The sequence below is a fragment of the Meleagris gallopavo genome, chromosome 13, assembly GCF_905368555.1.
Source record: "Meleagris gallopavo chromosome 13, MGAL_WU_HG_1.1, whole genome shotgun sequence".
NCBI classification, from domain to species: domain Eukaryota; kingdom Metazoa; phylum Chordata; class Aves; order Galliformes; family Phasianidae; genus Meleagris; species Meleagris gallopavo.
Window position 1 is genome coordinate 6,472,398 of NC_139416.1, and position 22,861 is coordinate 6,495,258.

Below are 22,861 nucleotides of genomic sequence, written 5' to 3' on the forward strand. Positions count from 1 at the left end.
GTGGAAGATTGATTTTTGTGACAAATCAGCTATTTTTTCTTTTCCCAGCAGACCTTCATTTAGACAGCGGATTTCTGGAATCACAAAGCTTCATCAAAAATATTATGCAGCTTTTAAACTACAACAAGAATTATGGTAAATAGTTTAAATGTCCCATTTCAGAACACTTTTGAGAGCTCAGAATGACGAGAGATATCTTTAGCAATCCCAATTAGTTGACTTAAACTGTTGGAAATGTGCTGAGCTCCCACAGCTGAAGGATGTATCTCACAGAGTATCCGATGCATGCAGGCAAGAGATATTTGGACAGAGAAGCATTCACAAAGAAGTGTTACCCGTTGTCTAAGGGTGTAACTGAGGATCATGTCTTTGTATATCATAATGGCTTATGACAGCTCTTGACAATTGTGATGTGTGATATATTCTGATTCAAATGCAGTCGTGCCTTAGAAGCATCTAAGTAATTACAATTGTGTAGGCATGGAACCAGTTCAATTTTTGGCAGAGTCATTTTAAATATACTTCTCTTTTGCTTAATAACCATGTGTCTGTGCAACTCTGAAAGAACTTACCTTTCCAAATGTGTTTCATGTGAAAATACTTAACCTGCTTGGCACATACAGGCTACCTGGATTTCACTTTATTTTGTGACAATGTGCATTTACGTTGTGGAATTCACAGGTAGTGCGATGTTCATCCTGGAACCTATGCTCTTAGTGTGCAAATTGGCATTTCCAGCATTTTGAACCAATGTTAATTTCACAGGCTGGGGAGAGATAGGGACAGTGCTGCATAAGCAGTTCCTAATTTTTATTTACTTTTTAAGTCCAGTCAAGTAAGAATTTGGAAGTGTCAAATTTTAAAGGAACCAGGAAAAAACAGATAAGCCATAGTGCTGAGCCCAGACAAAAATCAGCTGAATCAAAATCAAGAGCAGCTTCAACAGTTAAACTTCTAAGTGTTTTATTAAGAACTGATAAAGTGCCAGACATTACTTTTTATGTTGGTGCTGTTGTAAGATGTTGGCTAGCAATAAGTTGCTACAATATTCCAAAATGAGCTTAAACCACATAGGTTATCATAACACATATTCTCATCTGCTGTGCCCACAGAAGACAATAGTATTAACCAGTAATTCTCCTGAGAGGTAGTTACTTTAATTTTCTAGTAATTGCTATAAGAATTGATTCGTGTTACCTACATATAAAGTGTTCAGGAATCATTTGTTGCTTGGTGTCAGCCTGAGTCTTGATTCTGCCCTGCTGTTCTCTCCTTGGGGACAGACGTTCTTCCTAGTTGACTGTAGGAGCATGCAGAGTTATCCCAGAAGGATGCCAATAAATATTACACATAAAAAGAAGATATGTGCACTAACAGATGCTGGTGGTGCAGTGCCTTAGGTGGGTGGTTTCTAGTTCCCTTTTCTCTGTTACACAGTCATAATCCGTGCTCCTGCTTTTGCACTGTTGTGTCGCAAGCCTCGCTGGTCCAGAACTTATTGAGAATGGGTAATCTTTGCACGGTACAGAGGTCTGGCTAAGATAACAGAAAGCTGAACAATTTTTCAGAGCTTAGTAGGAGGTGGGCTTCCCTGTGTTTTAGGTGGACATCCTTTCCCTTCAAAGCGGAGTATCAATTTCTGCAGGGCGCCTCATACAGAGTAGGAGGCGGCGAGCTGCAGCTGTGCCCTTTGTCTCAAATAGGGCATTCCTTAGTGGGAATGAACAGCAGCTGTTTCTGAGGAGTGTTCCTAAGCAGGGTCTTAATTCTGTCTTTGATGTCCAGAGAAGAACACTGCTTTTGCCTTACAGGATTCTCTGGAGAAAGTAATAATCTAATAGCCATAATTAAGGGTCTGTCACACGAGAGACTGAGAGGAGTAAGAGACTGATTGTTATTCATTGGTGTGCTTATAGAAGAGCTTACAGCTTATACAGCTCTCACTGGAGATGAACTAAAAGCTATTGCTCTGGGGACTGTTTTAGCACTACCTAAAGGTGAATTGCTGTATGTTATTTGTTTTGACTTTCACAGAATCCGTTGTAAAGAAGGCTCGGAAACCAAAGGTTATATTCTTTCTTACTCAAGAAAAATATCCATTAAAATTAGTGAGTATTTTGATCGAATGAGGGTGGTGAAACTAGTCCAGAGTGGATGTGTTTAAAAAAGAGAAATTATTATTTTAAAACTTGTGGGTTAAGTGGGAGGAAACGCAATATGTGGTAAGCTGGTTGCTTTAAAAATAGAGCTGTCTCTCAAAGCTATGGGTACATTCTTTCCATATTAAATTTTTCATCATTTCCCTGAGAAGCATCTGAGAGAGGAATGGACTTGGATCTGTTCAGGAGGAAGAGAACACAGCAGATGTGCTTGGTTTTGGATTCTGATGAGTCCTTCAAGGTAAGAAGACATACTAGAGACGTACATGTGTGCGTGCTATTGCTTGCATGTTTCTGGATGGTAGAAATGCTATGACCTCTGATGTGTCTAGCTCCCCCATGGGACCAAAATAGGGAATACCAAACCACTGAGCAGCAGAGAAAAGTAAAAATCATTGGCTGGAGGTGGGAGTGACAAACCGAGAAGCTCGACTGGACTTCTCAATTGTGCTTTGGAGTGTGAGGTAATAATGCTAGTGTAAAGTGGCAGTAAAATAATAGATTTTTCATTTACAGATTAAGATATCAAGCCTTTCAGGAAGATGGGTTTGACTCAGGCATATCATGGGGATTAAGATGGGAGTGACTGAGTAAAAACATGATGTAGGAGGTCAGACCAGAATGTTTTTACAGTTCCTTCGCTCTTAATGCTTTAAGAAAGTTAAACTGAAACCTATCTATGCTGGGGTTTGAATAGCACATCTCTATAGAGCTGTAAACATCTCAAGCTCAAGGGACATTAAAGTTTTAAATGAGACCGTGATGTGTTCATGTCTTTTTGTTTTATACCAGAGGACAGTTGCCCTTATAATCCTTGATTGTGTAATGGAGAAGCTGAACAGTGGACACGAGCAGTTAAAAAAGACACACGTGGATGAAAAGGAGATTCAATGAATATTAAAAAAATCAAACTGTCATTGAAGGACTGTAATGTCTTTTGGCTTTCTTCCAGAGATCTGCAATTAAAGCCCTTGTGTAAATCCTACATAAATGAAGGTGTGAGAGAGCAGGGAGTAAATGCTTCTTAATGAACTGGGACGAAGGTAAGCGTGATACTGACAATGTGGTCACCTTGTCCATCTAAAGCTCTTGTTCAACACCTGGTGACATTTGAACAGTAAAGAAAAGCAAGAAATAAAACCTAGAAATTAAGAAAAAAAATCTGGAAAAAACTTTTACTCCTGTTCTTTCTCTTCCTCACGTGGGATCTGTATATGCTGAGGAAATGTAAAAAGAAGTGGTCCCTGATTAGTGATAAACACTACTGCAAAGCTGTGAGGTGCAATAGGATAAAGGCCTTTGCTGAAATTCCCTTGGATGAAGCAATGTCACTTCTTTCTGAATACAAATATTTGGTGAAGCTTGCCCTTTGGAGTGATGGTTTGTTGCAACAGAAGACCCAAACAACACTGTTGAATTTTAGGCTATTTTAATAGTGATTTTTTTTTTTTTTCTTTTTAGGCAGAAGTTTCAGTCATTAAAATTTTTTGTTTTAACTTTCCATACAGAGAAATAGAGCATTTCAATTCAATAGATGACATTAAGGAAAAAAACAGTTACCCAAACCAAAATTCTTTCAACATTTCATTTTGTAGAAACATGAAATCCCTTAAGTATTTGTAGTGTTTTGAGATTACCTTCTCACCTACATAGAACACATTGTTACTTCCCAGTTCTGCCTTACTACTTCATAGTATGGCGTGGTCCACAACTGTCACAACAATTAGCTGATGACTATAGCAATTAAATATTTTTGTGCTTGATAATCATACTCTAAATACTAAACAAACAAATATTCTCAGAGAGATCTGACAGCTGACCTGCAGACCGCACGCTGCATTTGCTTGTGTATTTAAGCTCTTAGTATTTCCGTGAAGATATAGTTCATTAATTACTATTTTATTGATGTTCAATTGATGTCTTATCAAATATAAATCATGTTTGGGAATAATAATTTAATGGGACGAGTCAAATGAGAATTCTCCAGATAGCTTGTAATGAAGCTTCACGTTATCGATAGTTCTAAGCTCATAAATTATTAAGGGTGAAAAAAAAAATGCAACAATTCTAAAATGAGCTATGAAAATGTTAAGTGGTGGTAAACAGACGCACAGTGTGCTGGGACTTCTGTATGGTAACGTGTGTTTGGCACCAAGCCACATAAGTCAGAATCACTTCAATGTTTCCTGCTCTTACCAAAACATCTAATATTTCAGCAGGTATCTTCCCCTCGTATCCCATTATTATGCTGCACCATTCTGTTCACAGACATTTTGCCTTGCCTGGGAAAACTGTTAATTTAATACACTAAGCTGACCCTGGAGGTGCAGAAACGACATGGCAGCAGCAGTCCAGAGTGCTGCAGTATATCCTGCTGTTAACAGCTGGGGAGACTGTGCACTTTTCTAGACAGTTGTCTGAGAGCTCTTTAGGGAGAAGTGAGGAAGCTGGCTCTTTGACCACACTATGTCAAGGAGGATATATCCTGTCCCTTAGCATCTTTCCTCTTTTCCATGGAAGACAGATTTCCCAGTTGCTCTGCTGATTTTCTTGAAGAGTTAGTGACAAAACCATTGGTCTCCCTCCTACAAGAAAGAAAGAAAGGAATAAAAACCTTTAGGTAAGAAAAGAAGGAATATACAGAAGCAGAAAATTCTGCTTAAAACAGTTCTTTTCTTAGAAGAAAAGAGGTGGTATATGATGGAAGACATGGTACTGTCTGTTGGAAAAACCTTTTCAAAATGGCCATCTTTGTTTTTCTTTATCAACATGTACTCATTTTTACTTAGTATTTAATTTAACAGGTCTGGGTTGGGTTTCTTTTTTAATTGGATCTCCAGCACAGTGTGAAGTACTTAGGAGATCCAAAATAACCATTTCTTGAGTAACAACATCAAAGTTATCCCAGCCTGAAAAGACAGACCAACAGTCAGGGAAGTATTCGATATCTCTATGTTCTACTCAGTCAGAATTGTAGAAATCCAGCACTTCTTAGAATACTGCTGTTAATTTAAGGAAGTAATACACCAGGTCAGTGTGTGTGAAGAAGATTAGTAATGAAAATTAACCTCCTGGTATTTCTGTTAGTGGAAGTCAGGGATGCACAGAATTCTGAGAATGTGGCCTCGCTGCCATAATGCAACACATATATAGTGATGACACAAGCATTCAAATATGGATTTTGGGGGGAAAAAAAAAATTCAATTTTTTTTAGTACATGAACAGTGAGGTGGCTTTGTCAATGGCTTACATTTTCACTGAAAAGTATATTCCAGGGATTTGATGAATTAGCTGAGGGACTGCAAGCTAGAAATATAATGTTCAGGGAAGGAAAAAAAAAAAAAAAAAAACAACACAAGTCAACAAAAAAAAATGCTGCTTTTCTGATGAAAGACCTTGGTTGCTAGGAAGAATGTATTCAAGTGTTTGCTTATGTTTTGCTGGGATTTTCATCAGTGTGGTGTAGGTGGCTAACACTCTGCCCTTTAAATAATGTTTTCTTAAGTAGTGAAACTATAACTCAGTGAAGAAATTGCAGTAATCACATTTCCTCAAAAAGTGAGAATTATGACCTCTGTGTAATTAAAATGGCATCTTTCAAACATAAATCTACTGGCTAATACATTTTAATATATTTTCATAATTACAGATATTTGAAATCAACTTGATATTGAAAAGAGAAAATGCTGATCCTGCATGCAGAAAGTGTATCACACCCATTTGAATCATTCTTTTTTTTTTTTTTCCCTCCCCGGATGTCCAGTGTAGTTTGGTGGAGGTGTTGGCAAGTTCCTGACCATACAGTTGATGATGCTTTGCAGGGAGGGGCATATATTAAGCAATTGCTTGAGTGAGGAAATGCCTCTTCATCTGCTTCTCACAGGTTGGACTTGGAAGGAGGCCTTGCCCTCATCTTGACATTGTTTGCACGCTGCTCAGCTTACTCATGACTGTTCTGTCAGCATGGTAAGAAACCCTGCCCATGTGCTGTTTGCTGCCATGGCTGTAGGAGCACTATGAAAGACAAATAAATGCCACTTTCTAATTTCAGAGAAAGAGAAGACTTGGGGCTACTTTCACGCTTGGGGCTTGTCTTTTTGCTGTCAAAAATGTTTCTTGTTCTGCAAGAAAATGACTTCAAACACAGCTCCTTCTTATGCAGCTGTTACGCAGACAAAGGTGGGTTTGTAAATTGCGAGAGTGTATCTATGTAAGAACTGAAAGGTTCAAATAGGCATTTAGGCTGTTTAGTGCCCTAAGTGCCTTTGTTGTGTGTAACATAAAACTGGTAACAGGGAATGTAACAAACATCCTGCAGTCTCTAGAGGCACCTAGGCATTTGTGGTTGAGCATTTGCCCTTGTCTCCTTTCCTGTTACTGTGTATTTGTCATTCACAGTTAGTTAGTTGAGATGAAGTAGAGAATAACATAGTATTTGGTAATCAAAACGAAGGGAGAGACAAAAGAAAAGGCCAGTAATGCAAGGCAGTTATTGAGAGTTATGTTACAAAATTAGTCAAAAGTGGAAAAAGTGGACCTTCTATGTTAGACAGGCAGCATTTTACCTTAGTGCAGCAATATTCCCTTAGTGACTCTAGTGCAGTCTTTGTAGCTTTTGGCTAACAAACACGGAGAATTTCATGTTTGTGGTATAAACTATGCATAGTAGAACCAAACAATATAGTGAATTAGTGACCCTTGAGTGTGGTCAGAAATCCCTGTAAGGCCGGGTTTGGCAGTATCTAAAGGTTGGAACTGTTTGCGTTAGATCTATGGCTTGCTTGTGAAGCTAGCGTTGTAGGTCAGTCACAGCCAGAAGTGTGAAGCTCAACAGCAGAATGAGCTCAGTAACAAATGCTGATGTTAACAGAAAAATATCCACTGCCTTCCTTTTGTTTTGAGTTTGTTTCACAGGCAGTTTGAGCTGCCTGTGAAAGGAAGCATGTAAGAATTTAACCCAGTGCTTGTTGCCCATCTTTATTTGCTCATCTTACCCAGCCTCATTCAATTAATTACCAACATAATTTAATTTAAAGCTATAATATATTCCAATTCGATTTTAGTGCAGTACAGCTGTACTTCAAATGCTGTGTTTTAGTTCAAAATATGAAGTAGAAATAGAGAAACAAAATGTCAAACAATAGAGTGGCAACCTTCTAAAGGGGAATGTCATTTCAGTTAAATTTTCAGAGCAGTGAATGCTGAGTTGGGTATTTTCTGTATCATAGTAGCTTGTCAATGAAAGCATGCTTGTCTTAATGTTTCTTGACTAGCTTTTGTTAGTGCACCAGGAGTCTCAGAATTTGGCAGGACAGTTACTCATCTGTAGAGATGGTAGTCTTGTAGAATAAACACACTGTAGAAATTTGCCCCAAGTTCCAAAGAAAATGATGTTTGCCTGGGAACCTAGGCATCTTGATTCTTAGCCAGCACAATTTACCACTGAGACCAGGCTAATGTGTGTCTTTCTTTAATATCTCCTTGAAGGAAAGAGGCACATATATGTATGCAAACAAACCTGTGCATCTGGCAACTTCACACCTTGCTGAAAGCAGATCTTGGGTAGGAGGCTTCCTACCACATGGAAGCCTCATGGCTTTGGTTTTCATGAGGAGATTATTTTCTTGCTGCAACAGCTGTAGACAACCTGAATATCATCCTTTTTCATTTTCTTAGGTCAACTCTATCTGTGGGTGAGTTTAGAATCCCCAAATGACTATTATGTCATAGGTACCAGATAAAGATTTTAAAGCTATATTAATGTCATTTCTTAGGGGTCTTTGCCAATTTTCAACATCAGTCTGTTGTGAATCATGCAGAAAAGGAATGGAATCTACCACAGCCTGTGAGTAGTAAAAATTTCAACTGGATGACTGTGTAAGAGGTTTGTGAGACTGTCAGTAATTTTTTTATATTCAGAGTTAAATAGAGCAATAAGATGGAATTTAAGCTTTAGTGCAATGGATTGAGGCTCTTCAGTCAATCAAATTATAGTTCAATCAGTTCATTTTAATCACTTCTCTGGAGAGAAGTAAACTCCTATGTTGAAGAATATGCAGCCATTTTATTGACGGAAAGTTTAATTGTTTTCATTTTTCCTTACTGTCTGTAACACACTAGACTTTTAATCAGTGGGAACTGAAGTTATAATGAAGTAAAGTCCACTTTCCACAGTTCACAACTAGCTGAAAATAATTGGGTTGAGACTCCCATCCAGACAGTGTAATGCCTCTGGCATTTTCCTGAAAACTACACTTAATTGCTTTGCTGATGTTGTTAAGTGGTCCTGAGGGGGATGAAGTAGTAAAGCTGCCCACATATGCAGAGAAACAATACACAAAAAAACTGTCTTACAAGGTCCTTAAAGGAGGACCAACTGGTGACTTAAAGAAAATATACGGCCCTTTTTTCTTTCTGTTCTACACCAGGGAGAACACAGGCTGATAAAATAAAACATGGAAATTCTATGTATGCTAACAGTATTTTTACTTAAAAAGAGAAAGCTTGGGACTTCAAGTACAGAAAACACAAAGTGAATTGCGGGTTTGATTGCAAGAGTTAGCATTTTTACACTGAATGTCAGTTAGTGTGTCTTCAGCACCTCGAGCTGAGCGGCAGTCTTTGTGTCCCTACAGAGGGAGGGCAGCTTGCTTGCTGTGCTGCAGTGTGGTGGGATATGAGGCAGCTATGAGCAGAAAGCCTTGTCCATGCATCAGTGGGACCAGCAAGGGTACTGCAACAGACTCTGAAAAGGGCCAGAGAAAGAATAATGCTTTGGAAATGTTCCTAATTTAGTGTAGTCATAGGGAAACATTCCTCAGCTGACTGGAGTTTGAGGCCTATAATGATGAATGAACTGCTAGACTCAGGCACATTCCCAGGGAGAAGTATGTTACTATTTAATAGAGAAAAATACTTATTTAGGACAAGCGAATTAAGTGGTGGGAGAAGGGAGTTCAATTGCGCTAATTTAGTTTTGTGCAGATGTTTAGTTTTTTATAAATGAATTGTTTATTTATATATGCTGGCAGAGCATTCTGTAAACAGTCTGGCCTTCCAAAGTTGTTGTCTGTGTAAATTTCAGTATTGCCTTTCTTTATTTTATTGTTGCTCTGATAGGCTCTGAGCTGAGCAACTGCCCCCTTGGGAGTGTAAACAAAATTTGGGCAGTGAATTCTAAAGCAAAAATCTCAATTCCCCTTCTAAGCCCACATATGAGTTACAGGGGCGAGGTATTTTTTGTCAACCTCTAAGTTGGTACTTGAGATTCTGGCCTGCAGAGCCAGAAACCTTTTTCCACTGAGATATCCTCAAGTCCTGACAGGGCTAGAAGACTTGAGTATCTAGCCCTGCCTTAACCTGACTCAGCTCCACAGGAGGCTTTAATATCTAGTTTTCCTATAACAAAATAGTAACCTTCCGTACACAGTGAAACCGCAAGCCATATGCCAAGGATCTCAAGCTGTCAGTTTGGAGACTAGCTCTGGGAATAGCCTGTTGTGTCTAATTGAGTCTGTTTGCCTGCCTCTGGGAGAACAGCTCAATAGCAGCAGCAGTTATGCTCTGCTGTTCATGGGGTCCCATTGTGAGGTGAGGAACAGGGTATGGAATGGTTGAAGCAAAGGAGGCTGGTGTTTTGAAAAGCTAGAAGACTTACCTTGGTTCTTGCAGTCCTTTCGAATCAGTAAGAATAGTCTTCATGTGACTGTTTCTCTGATAACTGCTCACATGGAAAGATGTGATTTTCATGGTTGTCATCAAAGCCAGTGTACTCAGTTGTGGAAACATGTCAGACACCATATGTCAGTAATATGCCTTTGAAATGGTGGTGTCTGAATAATTTTTTGACTAGCTGAATGGCATGTGTTTATATGTAAACAGCTGTTGTGTATTTGTACTGTCTGTATTCTCTATATTTTCTCTTTGTTACAACTGATTGAAACTCAGGAAAATTTTGGGTTCATCCATTTTTACAGAAATACAGCTTTTGGCTTACTTGAACATGTGGCCCATACATTCTCTCTTAATCCATGACAAAAGCATTAAAAAGAACATTTTGATCTTTCTATTACCAAAACAAACAAATAGTTCCAGGTTAGATAAAATGTGGTTTGACTAAAAGTGTTAAGTGAAAAGACTGGTGGTGTTAGCAGGTTCTGTTACGTATAGATTTACTTCCACATAGTCCATGTAAGAGTAGTGCATTCAACAATGATGACAATAAGTTGGTTTTATCCAGAAACTCTTCTGCTGCAGTTAAAGAACTTGCAGTGTAATTAATGACTTAATAAAGAAATGAAATAATGTGTTTGTTAGGCTATTTATTATACATGGATGAAGCTGAAGAACTATTGTCACAACAAAGGGATCCAAAAGCAGTTATTACAACTCATCAATCAAATAAGCCACTGGAGTACCATTCACAGTGCTATAACCAGCCTAAAAGGCACAGTTTGATCTGAAGTAATGAACAGTTTCTTACCATTACAGGAGAATGACAAGAGACATTATGAACCAACTGGGAATACCTGGAGAGAGTAGAGCTGAGTTTCCTAATGCTGAAGTGGAAAGGAGCTTATAAAATGTTACAAAAGCGGTGACAGTGTTTACTAGAAGCTTAGCAGCACGATGACAGGAAGCGGCTATTGAAAGAAGCCACCACAACAGAGAACTGCATACTTCGTCAGAAAATGCTTTGTTTAAGTACATGCTCATGCTCTCATCCTTGCCTCATGAATGCCATTTTTTGCCTCTTGGTAGCAGCAAGTGACAAATGTCAACGCTTGGTGTACTTACCTCAGGCTCATCTTGGTATGCTGTCTGTGTGGTTTTGCCCTGTCCAAAGAAAAACACCATCAGCTATGAGAAAATAAAATTTGACCCAAAGCAGCCCCAAAGCTTTCTACAGGCATTCTGGCAACATACAATCAGAGCTTTTCATAGGCATAGCTTACAAAAATAAAACAACAAAAAAGAAACAAGCAATACCAAATACCACCAGCAACAAACAAAATCATAAGAGGGTGTGTGGTGTTGGTGCCACCAACTGGTTCAGCCAAAAATAAATAAAAGCCACCACCAACAAAAAACTTTAAACCTTATGCCTGGGCAGCAGGGCACCATGTGGCACTTTCAGATATTAAATAAAAAAAATAAGCAAAGAAAAAAATAAAAAGGAACAAAACCCAACTAAGCCACAAATCCCACTTCTGCTACAGTAACTGCTAATATTCTCAGAATGGACCAAAGATGATCTTTGACATTCATCTAGTATAATTTTACTACTCAAATGGGTTCATTCGTAGAGATTATTGCTTGGCTGGAAAGAAATTAGGTACACTTCTGAAGTACAGTTGTTACAAGTTTGTTTTATAAGTTTGTTGTTAAGGCACTGAATCATGTTACAATCTCTTTGAAATGGCAGCATTTCTACTACCTACAAACATCCAAAATTCCCCATTACACACAAAGATCAATTAATTTTCAGTACTGTGTATATACTTCTGTATGCTTGCTAAACTCTCACAGAATCTCTAACTTAGCTACCTGTTTTGTCTTGCTCTCAAAAAGAAATTTGCTTTTTTTGACTAAGAATTAGTTTTTCCTCATTCCCTTTCTACCCCACCAGCTGGTTTCAAGTTTTCTTTTAGGAGGGCCTTGTCTTTGTGTTATCCTTGCATATAAAGAGTTCGCGGTAAGTATTCTAAGAGAAATCTGTGAGGGCATATTGGCCTGGATTCTCTTTATGCTTCTCTGGTGGAAGTATACTTGTTATTTTGTCACCTATCAGAGGCCCTGATGTAGCTGTAGGGGACTGGGAAGGGACATTCTTCCTTTGTAGCAGTAAAATACTCACAGCCTCTTTTATCTCAGAACATGCACCCTGCAACAGCCTCTGAAGGAATGAAAGCACAAAAATGCTGCATCTGCCATGAAGAGGCAAAAATTGAAACTAGCTTCAGATTTAAATTTCAGAGATATTCAAGCATCAGCATTCTCAGCACTACCTTTTCCTTTTCAAACATACAGTGTAGATAAGAGCTCACATCTCACAAAGTTCAAGTGTTTTTCAGTTTAGAGTTTGGGCTCCAGCCTTCTGAGAGACCCCCTGGCTTTGTAACATCCCAAAATACAGTTTTACACATTCTCCTAATGGTAAGTTTTCTCCCATTTCCTCACTTTATAAAGTCAGTCAAAACAAGCCCTATTTTGCCTACAGGATTCATTACTGTGTTATAGCTCTTTATATTAGACTAGATTTTCAAGGTAGCCCTTGGAGAGGCTGTATTTCTACTTCATAATGATTTTACCATAGAAGAAGTTTATCTAGAAAGATGCCTGGAAAACAGTGAGGCCACCGGGGATTTTTTTTTTTTTTTTTTTTTAAAGAACCTAACTCTCCCTTATAAAGTAATCAGAGGGATATGTTAAGCTTGCAGCTTAACATATTCTCTTACAATCTTTTATTTGAGTATTACATTATGTAGTTCCTTGCACTGTGAGAGGTTAAAACAGTTGGGTCAGTGCAAAGCATAGAGTTACCAAGCACACTGAATGCAAGTCAGAAATAAAACTAGGTTTTGGAGTGCAGAGCTACTGCTACTTTGTCACTCAAGCAGATGTTGCCAAAGGTGAGGAGGAAAGGAGCAATTTTTTTTTTTGCCTTGAATTTTTTTTTAACTTGGCTGCCAAATCATGCACCACCTGAATAGCCAGACACTGCACAGCTAATGGTAAGATGCTTTTCAAACCTGTCTTCTGCCTCAGGGCTATCAGATGTGCAGCTGAGGTAAAGATTTTTCCACTGTCATTCTCTATAACTTGAGGACATGCTGCTCACTGCAGTAAGTAAATGGTTGGGCTGCTTTAGATCATGTGAGAGCTTATTTAATTTAGGAGTTTAATAATATTATTCCCCTCTTTCCTCTATTTTATGTAGAGTTCTGCCCAGTATAGGAACAAGCTGCTAATGAGCAGAGCAGGACTTCATCCCAGACAGTTGTTAGAAATCAGGGTGGAAGTTAATTTAGCCTGAAAGATCCAAACAAAACGTCTGTCAAACATGTTGTTTTTGATAGTTGTGGCCTGCCATATACTCCAGCTACCTTTCAATAGGTGGGAATTTGTCCACAGGAGAATTTCAAGATCTGGTAACTTTCCTATCCTCTTACCAGGCTATCCATTTACCTTCTGGTACCTAAAGGAGCATTCAGCAAATAAGTCTCCAGACCTAATGAACTGGAGAGAGACACCAGGTCTCCAGGTGGTCATTGTCATGCTTTCCAATGCTCAACTAGAAAGTGCGTTTCTTGCTCCTGCACTAAGATTTAAGGAAATAGCACAGTACTTTTTACAGACCGGAAAGTAACATACAGTTTCAAGATATGTGGCACCAAGGGTTACAAAGAATGAGGAGAACTGCACCTACCTCTCCCAAAAGAGATCATGCATCATTTTCTACAGATTTTCTTTGTGCATGCACCATATATACCTCTGTTTTGATTCCACATATTCTCCTATAATAGAATCTGTCCCAAATACAGTGCTGGAAGATTGTTCTTGTGTACCTTACAAAGCAATGGACTGACCTTCTGGAATACTGGGGGCACATTTTCATCCAAGTTGCTGCTGTAATTCTGTATGAGCATAGATCCTGTATGTGAGTGAACAATCAGACAGCAAGGTTGGCACACAGAAAGAAAAGGAGTTTGGGAGGGAGAACTACTGTCATTGAGGAAAGATTATTTGAGAACAGCTCCTACACAAGACTGTAACAATATAAGGAGGTGCATTTCAGAATAGAAATATGAACCCTAATAATATTTTATACTTAACGGCATAATCTCATTTTAAGAAATGTTGTTTTGTAAGGAGGAAAACCCAACTGTGCTATCTTGATAAGATTTTTAGGTTACAAACAAGCAAATAAATATCAGAAATTGGAATTGCATGTAAATAGGACATAACATTATTATTTCCCCCTTCCTTCCCCTCTGTCCCATCCTCCCACCAAGTATTTTCATAGTCACACATTTTCCTGTAAAGTATAACGATTACTGACCCCATGGTCAGTTACTAACAAAATCTCTCAGAAAACCCTACTTAATAGGGAGAAACATGAAAACCTCAAGAAACAAAAAGGTATCTGATTTCCAAACAGAATGCCTATTTAAGACCAAACCTCATTAGGGACAAGTCCTCCAGGCAAACATTCTCTCATTATTTATTGTCATGGTTTACTGCAGATTCCTCAGTGTAATTCACAGTTGGCTTTTAAATAAATCTCTCTGTATGGTAAATGCGATGTTCCTTCATTTAAGCAGCAGGGTTAGCTTAAAACTGAGCAAGACCAAAATTTCATACTTCAAAACTCATAAACAGCTTAGAGCATGACGATAATGCAATGACAAGAAGAAAAAGTACAACTGACAACATATGGTTGAGAAGTAAGGTAGCAGTGGTTATACAACGTGATAATGAAAGTCAGACTGCAAAGCAAAAGCAATTAGCAAACAAGTGATGACAATGAAGAATTACTTATGGTGAGGAACTTCTCTATAATGGAAGGATGGTTCTGCGTTCTAATCAACAGTTAAGGCCTTCAAGCCCTGGATTTAAAACTCAGCATCCTATCCTTGGTCCTGATTTTTAGAGGATCAGCTCAGGCCCAAGAGTCTCAAAAGTTGAGACTGATCTGTTGGTGAAATTGGTCCACAGCTCCTACAGCTCAAGTGAGCATCTGGAAAATGGGCAGGAGACAGCTGGAAGGCTTCTCCTAGGGCATACTACGGTTTTCTTGCTTTTCTTACCCAGGAGATGAAAGTCTAGGAGACCTCCCTATGTATTTTAATTACATCAAAGGGTTAACTACGATTTTGCCTAAGATGAGAAGTGCATGACCATGATTTCCATTTCTTTTTGCAATAAAATGCTGAGAATGGTTAAAGGAGCCCAGAATACCTCAGTAATTTGCATCTCTGATTAGAATAGGCTGAAGTTCTCTTCAAGGAGAAAGTCCTCTGGTGTGATGCATTTTTCTCCTGTAGCTAAAAATTCTTGGGCTGATTCAGCACATGGGCTGATGAGTTGGCCCCTGGAAGCACTCACCCTGGTTGCTCTTGAGGAAGCTGGAGGGGCAGCACAACGGAAAGTTTCTCTCCTCACCAGAGGACGTGCACACAGACCAATGCTTGCCAGGACAGTGCCTCCTCCATCCCTTACTTGGCTCAGAGCACAGCATCTACCACTACTCTTAAAAAATTCTGTCTCCTAAATTTCATATTTATCACTTTGCATAACTTGTTTTAATAACTTTGCATAATTTGTTTTGCTTTCTAAACAAACAGAAAGCTGATCAGGATAAATAGCAGAATAAGTGAGAACAGTCTTTTTTAATCTCAGTGTGTTGAATGCAGATATTAATGGGAATAGACTGCCCTTTTTAGTGTACCTATTACAGTGTCACACCCATTCTTTGCTGAATGCATACCTACAAGATGGTGTGTGTGTGTGTAATAAAACTCCTAGTTTATTAAGCATTTTTTCTATTCTGCTATGTCAGTCTAAATCCACTTTCAATGCAAGAATGATGGAATTGCTCAATATATTGTGTACAGAAGGTTACGACCTCTGCAGTCAGCCCCTGAAACACCATCTTTTTACTTCTTGGGGTAGATGAAATGAGTTACAAGGCAGCGTCGTAAAGCCATAACATTTTACTAAATCAGAGACCTCTGAATATGCAGTATTTAAGCATTTTTGTCTTCTCTCTCATTCCCAAATCACTCACAATCTGTGTAAGATTTCGAAGATGAAAACTGAGCATACTGTTTTTACTGATTATCTTGTTTCTGAACAAGGTCTCAATTCGACAACAGCTCAGTGGGTGAATAGCCTTTTGCATATAATAAAAACACCACTATTTCTTCATCCTTTTCTGAATACGTGTGGAAAGAGACATCTTAAAATTGTTATTATACCATCAAGTAGAAAGACCTGAGTAAGATTGGTTCTAAGGCTGTGGAGGATATACCACATTGAGCCACTCTTGTAACCCAGCCCCAGGAACGGGTGAATGCTTATGGTCTAAAAGGGTGCAGAAGGAATATTGTCAATGGAAATCAAAGACAAAAGTAAAACCCCACCTGCCTTCCTCTGCACATGAAGATAGTTATGTTAGTGCACAGACTGACCCAGACAAATTGGAACACCTAGTGTAAAGTTATCATCACCCCTCTGCACTTCCACGTTAATTAAACATAGGCCAGAGCTCCAAGCAATGTTATTTTTCTTCCACACACAAGCAGCTATACAGCATCAGAAGAACACTCAAAAGATAACTGACAAACTAAAATTCAAATTACTGAAATTCATGATTGCTGGCTGTTATTCAGTAAAGTATTTTAACACCAAAATTTCAATAAAGCTGCTGTAAATATTCAGTGCCTATTACGCCAAGGTTCAGCAGATTTCTCTGTTAACACAACAGGTCTAACCTAGGGAACTTGAAGACTTCTCTGGCAAGATCCTCTGAACAGATGCAACTTAAGTAATTCTTTGAAAAATAGAGCCCTATTTTTCCATACCTCAATGGTACCAGGCCTTGAGGAAAATGCAAACACAGCAAAAGACATAAAAGCCCAATCTTAACCTCAGCATGCTCAGGGAAGAGCACTCTGCCTCTGAGTAGGGGCAGAGCAGGCTGTCCTGCTCACAAAACGTTCTCTTTGTTCTTTACAGGAATCACCTTGTATTGCTGATAACTCACTTCTTTCCAAGTGTTTCAGGTTTAGGATTCCCTTTGATGCTACATTCACTACTGGGAACAGTAAACCTCTCTAACTTTGATGGAGCTGCAATTATTACCTATTGTCAGCTGCTCAGTTGTTTCCTCTAAAAATCTTATTTATGTCACTGTTTCATTTTGAATACGTTTCCCCCTTGGTCCTTTCCAATTTCAATCATGCCATTCAGGAAAGTTACAAATCAGATATCCTGAGGAGCACATAGTATTTTGATATAAGATATACAAGATTTCTTCATTCCCTATAACATACACGACTGAAATGGCATCAGCCACACCAGCGATCCTTTGTCAGCTCTGCCTCCGCCTGTGCTGTCGCTACTGGAGTGGCAGCTGCAGCGAGAGTCATGAGAGCACACAAACCTTCTGGTGTGGGCCGAAGGGTGCCTTGCTCTGCACATGCATTGGCACCAATGTGCCTGAGGATTTCAGCTGCTCTGGAGCATTTAACTGTTACATCAGGAGCTTAGTCTGGTAATGGTAACCTAAGCTACAAGCAGCAGGGAGGTATTTGTGCTGTGCTTTGCTTAGAGAAGCATTCGGAGCCTGTGACACTGTCTGACACTGACTGATTAAGATACAGGTACTGCAGCACTGTCAGGAAAGAAGGACTTGCAGTGCTGTTGCTGCTCACGGATCTCCAGCAGAGCAGCAGTAAGGCACCAGCACACAGCAGCACCGTGCTCTGCCACCTCTTCTGAGAATTACTGCCTAGCCAACCCTGAAGCGATTCAGTATGCACCACATTTCCAGCACAGCCTGCCCCTCCACACAGACTCTGAAGGCTATATACCACGGGTGATCAGAGCCTCATGACTGGGGAGGGGATTGTGATGGGAAGAGCCGAAGGAGACAAAAATCTGAACACTCTAATGAGCTTTATCAGGAAACCATTAGAAAGACTGCTGCTGCAGCAAACAAGACCAGAACCTAACAGGGAGACAAACAGAGCTACCAAGCTATGCTACAGGTACAGACAGCTCTTCATTTTCTCAATGGCTTTAAAAACTGCCATCTTTAAAAAGGAAGCATTCAAATCTCTCTGAAACCCCTTTTTCCTGGGTATCCCCAAAGCTCACTCTACACCATTGGTGTGAGCTGTGAAAGGGACTGCTTTGCCATGCAAAAGCATTTATTACTTATGTATTCTGTCTCAAGGATAGGCTTTTCAGTTTTACTTAGTTTAATTCTTAGGGCTTTCTCTGGTAGAAGAGACAAGTTTTTCCCCACATAACACTTCATCACTTGCCAAGAGAAGGTATTTTCCTCTTCTGAGGGTGATGCTGAAGCCCTCAGGAAGAGTCACATAAGTTTATATCCAGGGTGTCCAGACTTAAGAGTGCCCTTCAGCTCAGATCTACATTTTCTGCCTTTTGGGATCACCTCTCCTCCTTACAGCCTGCGCTGGCAGGAATACAAGCAACAAAAAGTCATCTCAGCTGTCATCAGAAACCTGATATCTCTTTAGAGTATAATTCTCATTTGTGTGCCAAACCAGGTGTGTTTTTGTCTTCTTTGTGGTGCAAGTGTCCTTGTCCTCCATGAAGCAGAGGCTGGAGGAGACTGGAAGGATTCTGTTCTTTTTTGCACCAGGAATGGAGAACAGAGGCTCCTGTGCTTCCAGGAGCCTCTGTACTCCATTACAACTGGGCTGTTTTAATCTCAGTTTTCTCAATAAATATTTAGTGGGCAATTCACATTTTTCCTCCTGCTCTGACTAACAGAGTTGATTATTGCTAGGGTCAGGTGATTACATGAGCTAATTAATATTCACAGGCAGCAGTAGGAAATAAGTACAAACCCCATCTCCTCAGCTTTAATTACAATATCAGTGTTATCAAATTCCATGTGGATACACCTCCCAAGTCAGCTCCAAACAATTTCGGATGTGTATACTAACAAGATCCACAACACCTTTAACTCATGATCTGTCATTACAATATAATTACTCTAATGCATCTTTACTGCGCAACACCCACCAAAAATAAGAACCGTTGAGTATACCATGTAATTGTAGAATAAAGATGTTAATGTAGGCTTCCAGCTTAAAGCGACTCCCAGCATTTTTCCAGTTCCATTATTCAGTGTTTGTTGCTAACTTGACTCCAACCTATTCCCCTTCCTTTCCGTATTTTCATGACATACTTATGCAATTCTAGCACTGCAAAGTCCCAAGTAGCATTGAAACCCCTGCAGATATACTGCAGAAGATTCAATAAGATTGCAATAAAGTGGCCAAAGCTTTTTGGTTTTAGCTTTGGGGATATAGATGAGAAAGGCAAGTCAGGGAACAGTTTGCACCTTGCTGAGCTACAGGTCAAAGTCTGGGCCTGGGGTAAACATGACAGAAGAGGTTAGGAGAGATATGATAAAGAATTGGTACTGGCTAATTAAGATAGGGAATAACCCTTCATTAAATGCTGACAGATAAAGAAACAAAAGTCAACTAGTTAGTGAGAACAGAATAATCTTCAGCTGGCCTTTGTGTCAAAGAGAATTGTCTGTATTTCAGAAGACAAAGAATAAGCAAGTGGAATAACTTGTCGGAGTCCAAGCCGTAAGGATTACCTCTCCTAATTGTAGCTCTGCAAGCAAACAGAAAGACAAATAAGAATTCTCTGGTATGCTTGATTTCCAGGAATTGACTAAGATAGGAAAGAATAAGATGATAATATAGAAGGTTTTGGGGAAGAAGCATTCCTCCTCTAAAAGGCAAAGGCCCTTCTTGAGTCTGTGCCAAGTAAACCATCAGAAAAGTGCAGCAGCTTTTTGGAGCAGCACTTCATCTTTGTTGAAGTTTGAGTGGAAATGAAAATTAAGAGCTGCTAGGCTGATCTTCATCTCCATGCTTCACCTGTCTGATTTATACTATGTCTTTCCTGATGTTCTGTTGTATCTCAGTTCAGTCTGTTCACCTATTAACTGTTTTGCATCCCACATGGTCACAAGGATCATAAATACTTGATGGAAGATACAGACATCACTTTCAACAGAATAAACTATTCATTTATCTCTGGAAAAGACTCAAACCGAAAATGAAAAGAAACAAAACTACTTTAGAATAAGCTTTTTTTCTTCAGCAGCTAACTAGAACATGGAAGAGGCAGTTCCTATGACAAACTCCTTCCCTGACGGTCATTTTGCATCTACACCTTAAAGAGCTGCCTTCAGAGACAGAGTCAGCCAGGAAGAGATGGGGATAACACAGTTTCAAGTAAGCTAGAAGCTAGCACGTAATTCTGTTTGAATCCAGAATTCAGCTCACTGCTTAGGGTGCATGTATAAGAACAAGGGCAATATATATAGCTCATACAGGGAAATAGAAAGAGGATGGGAACGGACAGGATTTATGGTTTCACAGGGGGTCATTTCTAATTTTAAGGAGATTTGTCTGCCCTGTTTCTAGGGCAGAAGGCAGGAAGTTCCTAAATGGAGAAGGAAAATATTGTTCTACTTGAACATCACACTGGCACTGTCAGATGATTCACAGGCTCTGGAGAACACAGACATTACCAGCTCAGCACATCTATATACCAATCACCATTTGTCATATGCGAGTACTTCCCACAGTCCTAAAAAAGAATTGGTTTTGTGTATTATTTGCTGGAAATGTAACAAACTTCATACTGAACAGCGAAATAAAAACAGTACTTGATTGTTTTATTGAATATTTGCCTATTTACTTGGGAAAACTTCACTTCAGGATTCTTTATGCAATCTAATAAAAGGACCCCCACAGCTGTCTTCTTTTTGGAGAAAAGCTGTCAACATCCAGTATCATTTTCTGCATATTGAGTGAAGTACTTGAAAGTCCCAGTTCCATTTTAATGTGCAAGAAGCTCTCCCATTTGTATGCAGCTGGAGAGAGTAGTTTTATCCTCATTTACAAGAGCCACATGATTGATTTCTTGCTTTAAACAAATACCATCTCGAACTTTTCTTTTTTTCACCCCTCTCTTTCCCCCAGCATACACCTTTCCTCTCTTGTTAGACATCAGTATGCTCAGATCAGTGCACAGCACTGACACCTCACTCGTTTCACAAAACCACCAGCGCCATTTCTTTTTTGATCTCCCTGTACACAATCTGCTAGAATAATTCCCAGATCAACTGTTAATTAATATAACTCCTGCAGAACAATGGGGGGGGGGGGGGGGGGGGGGGAGAAGAGGGTTAGGGTCGGGAACCTCCTGATCTTGCAAACACTTCACCACATAGGAATAGTCCTAATGCAGCCAGAAGGCTAATGTTGAGTATTCAATACTCAGTACTCTTCTCTATGCGATTACCACATTTGTTTGTTTTCTCAAGTACTTCAGACCAAAGCATGCCTTGGTACAAAGGCACCCCATAGGAGAACCTCAGGTAAATATGCCTACAATTGACATGTACATGCAGTTTTCCATCTATCTACTGTACATGGAGATGTAGCAACATTCATAGCACCATTCAGTGTTAATTCTGATGCAACAAACGTCTTTTTTTACAGGTAGTAGGGAGCATCTTCACCACACACAATTACATAATATTTTCATTGTTTCTGTCATGAGGGAAGATTATAGCTGTGAATGCAAAGGGAAATTTGCTGTAAGAGTCACAAAGCTTAGTACTGCGCACACATTATAACTGAGCACAGTGCGCATACACTTTATCACATCTTCACACTATAGAACAGAGAAATTATTCTTAAAAAGCGTTTTTTTTTTTCCCCCTGAAGGTTACAGAAAATTTAACATTTCCACTGTAAGCCATAAACTACCAACAATTAACTGCCAGCCATTATTAGCTTCCCAATGCAGGCACAACAGTTATTATCACAGGCTAAGAAAAACTAACTGAAACCACCTCAGGTGGTAAACCTCCAAGTACAAAAGGTTTGGAATGGTGCTAGGAGCTCATGTGAAGCAGCTGGCCTGAGGAGCCAGAGCAGGGGGCTGCCCCCAGTGGAGCTGTTGTCACTTACATTCCAGATCTCTGTTTCTGTTTTCAATGAAAGTTAAACCAAAAACAGAAAATTTTTAATCACCTTCAGAAATTTTGAAATTGTGATTTTTTTTTTTAAACATGTGAAAAATGAGATTATTTTGGTGCTGATTATTTTGTCTGAAACAAATGGAACAAACTCTAGAAATTCTGGAAAAGCCTTTGAAACATCCCACTGTGAATCCAACAGATTTGAGAACCTCAGGGCTCCTGGGGTCTGTTTATCATGTAAAATAGATTAGGAAGCTCATAAATAGGGACAGCCACATCTTAACCAGCACTCTTGATACCAACAGTGCCCAGTGTTGTGGTTGCTCCTGCTGGTCAAGCTTTCCTTGATGTGCCAGGCTTCCACCTCCACAGGCTATGGTTTGGGACAGTAGTTACTAAAATTAACCAATTTTTAACAGTGCAGAGGGAAGACCACGCTGCAAAAGCCCCAACGTGAGCCAGAGACATCAGAAATTTGCCAAATCAACCAAAAGTGCTTACAAGGTATTTGATCTTCGGGTTCAGCTACAGGCAGCCTGCAAGTTGCCTTGGAATCACAGATCTGTAGCAGAGCAACAAGTAATAGAGATTTGTCTGTGTTTTGGTAGCTTGGGGAGACCCACAGAGCTTCCTGAGGAATAAATTTTGTTTTCAATAACATAATTTCCTAATTAAGCATTGCTTACTGGAAAATTTCTGCTTTTTTATCTTTTTAAGCTCTTGTACTGTTAGATATTTTCTGCATTTCCTCTCATGTGTAGCTGCATTTCCCTAAGTACAGTAGTGTATGGGAGTGCACGGGAACATGCTATCTTTATGTGTAAGAGAGAGCCTGGGGATCTGTAAAAATCATTTTTGTTACTGCAAGATCATCAATGCTACAAGAAGGATTACTTTAGTGTCTGAGAAGCTTTTGCACACATAA

General features: G+C 39.4%; 1 protein-coding gene and 1 long non-coding RNA gene across 6 annotated transcripts in view; one reads left to right on the forward strand and one right to left on the reverse strand.

The window, feature by feature from the left end:
• The first annotated feature begins 1,787 nt into the window (after positions 1 to 1,787).
• LOC104912948 (uncharacterized) lies at positions 1,788 to 12,541 on the forward strand. Its single transcript, XR_795033.4, has 7 exons — positions 1,788 to 1,997; positions 2,312 to 2,400; positions 3,112 to 3,202; positions 6,043 to 6,125; positions 6,211 to 6,338; positions 7,934 to 8,004; positions 10,650 to 12,541. It is a non-coding gene; the product is annotated as an uncharacterized LOC104912948 (long non-coding RNA).
• LOC109369780 (uncharacterized) overlaps positions 3,445 to 22,861 on the reverse strand; it is a 236,482-nt gene continuing 217,065 nt past the window's right edge. Inside the window, exons 4-8 of one of the 5 annotated variants that reach the window (XM_085234932.1) lie at positions 13,748 to 13,812; positions 10,956 to 10,994; positions 10,642 to 10,687; positions 9,817 to 9,879; positions 3,445 to 4,744 (exon numbers count right to left, since the gene is read on the reverse strand). In XM_085234932.1, the coding sequence (XP_085091058.1) occupies positions 9,841 to 9,879; positions 10,642 to 10,687; positions 10,956 to 10,994; positions 13,748 to 13,812 (189 nt within the window). In that variant the 3' untranslated portion in view covers positions 3,445 to 4,744; positions 9,817 to 9,840. The remainder of the gene's footprint in view (positions 4,745 to 9,816; positions 9,880 to 10,641; positions 10,688 to 10,955; positions 10,995 to 13,747; positions 13,813 to 22,861) is intronic. The other 4 variants (XM_085234933.1, XM_085234934.1, XM_085234930.1 and 1 more) reach the window with 4 other exon arrangements.